Here is a 3,332-nt window from a genome sequence, read left to right on the forward strand (position 1 = left end):
TGGTCTTGCAAAATTCTACCATGCGGGTTCCAGCATTATTTCTGTCACCAAGGCCAAATTTTCCAACTACCAGTGATTCTTCTTTGTTTCCAACTTTTGCGTTCCAGTCACCAGTGATAATTAACACATCTTTATTGCAAGTTTCATCGATTTCAGACTGCAGAAGTTGATAGAAATCTTCAATTTCCTCATCTTTGGCTTTGGTGTTGGTGCATAAATTTGACTAATAGTCGTATTAATGGGTCTTCCTTGTAGGCGTATGGATATTATCCTATCGCTGACAGCATTGCACTTCAGGACAGATCTTGAAACACCCTTTATGATGATGAATGCCACACCATTCTTCTTTAAACTGTCATTCCCAGCATAGTAGATCATATGGTTGTTTGATTCAAAATGGCCAAAACCCATCCATTTCAGCTCACTAATGCCAAGGATATCAATCTTTATGTGTTTTATTTCATTTTTGACAACTTCTAATTTTCCTAGATTCACCTTTTGTACATTCCATGTTCCAATGATTATTGGATGTCTGCTGCTGTTCCTCCTCAATTTGAGTGGTGCCACATCAGCAAATGGAGGTCTTGAAAGCTTTACCTTATCCATATGAGTAAGGCTGGGTTTACTCAGATGAAGGAGCTCTTTCCCAGTGCTATTTTGAGAGCTTTCTAACCTAACCGGACTATTCATAAAGTTGCACAGTAATGTATCAAACAGTATTTCTTTGCTATTCATAAGGTTTTCCCTGGCCAATTCTTTGAGAAGTGGATGGCCTCCTCCTTCTTCCTAGTCTGTCTCAGTCTGTAAGCTGGGCTGATACCTCTGCATCATGTGCATCCTGCTGGGTTTGAAACACCAGTGGCTCAGTCTCAAAACTCACATCAACAAATCACCACGGTAGGACAAACTGACAGACAAGTTTGTCTCCCTGTTAGAATCCTCTCCTACCACCCTTACCTGGGTCCCTGTGGCTGACTCCTCCTCTGTACTGGTTCCTGGACCTTTTTCTTCCTTTTCTCCCACTCTCCCGCCCTGCTGCTTTGGGCGTGCCTGGGTTCCCTCTCCTCACCTGGATCCCTGCGGCTGACTCCTCTTCTATTATTCTAGTTATTCCATTATTCTAACTATTATAACTAGTCTTCTTTGTAGGCATATGGATATTATACTATCACCAACAATATTATACTTTAAGATAGATCTTGAAATGTTGTTTTTGACAGTGGCTATGATGCCATACCTCTTCAATTAGTCATTTCTGGCATGGTTGAACATATTGTCATGCATTCAACTGTATGTCCAGTTAAAAATGACCACTATTAGTCCATTTCAGCTCACTAATGCCAAAAATATTGTTCTTTATGCATTCCATCTCACTTTTGACTACCTACAATTTTCCTTGATTCATAGTTTGCACATTCCATGTTCTGATTTTGAGTCATGACTTATCAGCAAATCAAAATAACAAAAGCTTTATTCCATCCATGTTATTAATATTGACTCTATTTTGAGCAGGCAGCTCTTCCTCACTGGAATTTTGAGTGACTTCTAACTTGAGGGGCTCATCTTCCAGCTGTATATAAATGTTCCATTACTATCCATAAGGTTTTCACTGGCCAAATTTTTCATAAGTAGAGCACCAGCTCTGTCTTAGTCTGGAAACCTGTCCAGCATGGGTAACCCTGCTGGTATTTGAAATACTGGTGGTACAGCTTCCAGCATCACAACAAACAAGTCACCACAATACAACAAAACTGGGTAAGATAACTCCTGCCAGAGGGAAGAGCAAGTACAATGGACCTAAGCCAGAGCATGCTTGGTATGTTCTAGAGAGAAAAAAAAAGGAGGCCAATGTGGCCAGAGTGAAGGAGAGAAGGGTGGGAGATGGGGTCAGAGAGATTGCAAGGGTCAGATTATGATGGGCCAGCTGAACTACCATTGCTAAAGCAATATTTAAATCTCTTATTGAAATGTTACATTAATAGAATCTTGGATATTTAGACTAAAATAAGAACTTTAGTACAATGTCTGTCATAATGTTAAATAGTTGTTTTGTTGTCATAATAAAACTGATATACAATAAGTATAAAATACATATACAATAAAACTGATATAAATGTTCTTTTGGCATACATAAGCAGTTGAGAAATTGAACTGTTTCCCTCCGGGACAACTTAAAAAACCAAACCAGACTCACTGCTGTCAAGTCAGATCTGACTCATAGTGACCCCTCCTTGCATTTTTGAGGCAGTATCACTACAGAAGTAGATTGCTCAGTCTTACTTCCTAGGAGTGGCTGGTGGGTTTGAACTTCCAGCCTTCTGGTTAGTAGTCAAATGCTTTAGGCACTATGCCACCAGAGCACCTATGGGACAACTAAAGTGTAATCATTTAACCTTAAACAACAGCTTCATGTTTCTGTGGTTGCAAAATAATTTTGGTGGTTGATAATCTTTGTCAAGCAATGACATATGAGAAATAGAGAACTACCTCAATGTTTTGGTTGAGTTTTTTGACTATGCTGGTGATGGTCTGGATGTGACTTTCCAGTAGCTTCCTGGCAAGTGACTCCTCTTTTCGAAAGCCTTGGGTCCCCTGAAGACAGGCAGAGATGTCCTCCTTGATGCGAAAGGCTTGTTCTAGGAGGAAGGCTATGGTGCGCTCCTGGTTGCTTAATCTGTCTTCCAGCTGACTTCTCTGGGTGTTTGGAATGACAGGAAGAAAAGAATGACCCCTGATCAGGAAAAGGAAATAACATCAAAGATATAAGAATGAGCTGGAGGATCTAGGAACCAGAACTCACATTGTCACTCCTATTCTTTCTCCCCTGTGAGAAATTAAGTAGGATTTTAAGCACTTACAGGGTTAGAATCTTGGTTAAAATTTCAACTAAAAAGCCAATCAAACTAATGCTTTGATCTTATATCATATATTTTTCATGTTTCCCAAGCAGGAATTGCTCAATATATGATGATGGTCAATTTTCAAGACAAAATAGTGAAGGTGGGAAGAAAAAGATTCATGAAGGAAGATATTTGAATCCTTCCTCCCATGATTTAGGCCTTCATATAACCCTATATAAAACAGTAATCTAGAAACAATCTAAATTCCTGTACCAATAAAAATGCAAAAAATGACTATGTTAGAGAATCTATCTAGTCCAGTAAGATAAGCCACCACAAAACAATTCTATGGTGAAATAAATTTGGAAAAGATTGCATACACTACCCCTTGGTAGCGTAGTGCCTAAGGTATTTGACTGCTAACCAGAAGGCTGGCGGTTCAAACCCACCAGCCACTCCTCAGAAGGAAGATGGGGCAATCTACTTCCGTAG

The 3,332-nt window shown here is 39.6% G+C and overlaps 1 protein-coding gene across 1 annotated transcript in view; it reads right to left on the reverse strand.

Moving 5' to 3' along the window:
- Window positions 1–3,332, reverse strand: part of FAM81B (family with sequence similarity 81 member B) — a 103,335-nt gene that overhangs the window by 59,652 nt on the left and 40,351 nt on the right. The window contains exon 4 of the mRNA XM_007942550.2: window positions 2,488–2,731. Coding sequence (XP_007940741.1) covers window positions 2,488–2,731 — 244 coding nt within the window. The remainder of the gene's footprint in view (window positions 1–2,487; window positions 2,732–3,332) is intronic.

Source organism: Orycteropus afer, unplaced genomic scaffold (genome assembly GCF_000298275.1).
Source record: "Orycteropus afer afer isolate SDZICR_OR568_19922 unplaced genomic scaffold, OryAfe1.0 scaffold00093, whole genome shotgun sequence".
Lineage (NCBI taxonomy): Eukaryota > Metazoa > Chordata > Mammalia > Tubulidentata > Orycteropodidae > Orycteropus > Orycteropus afer.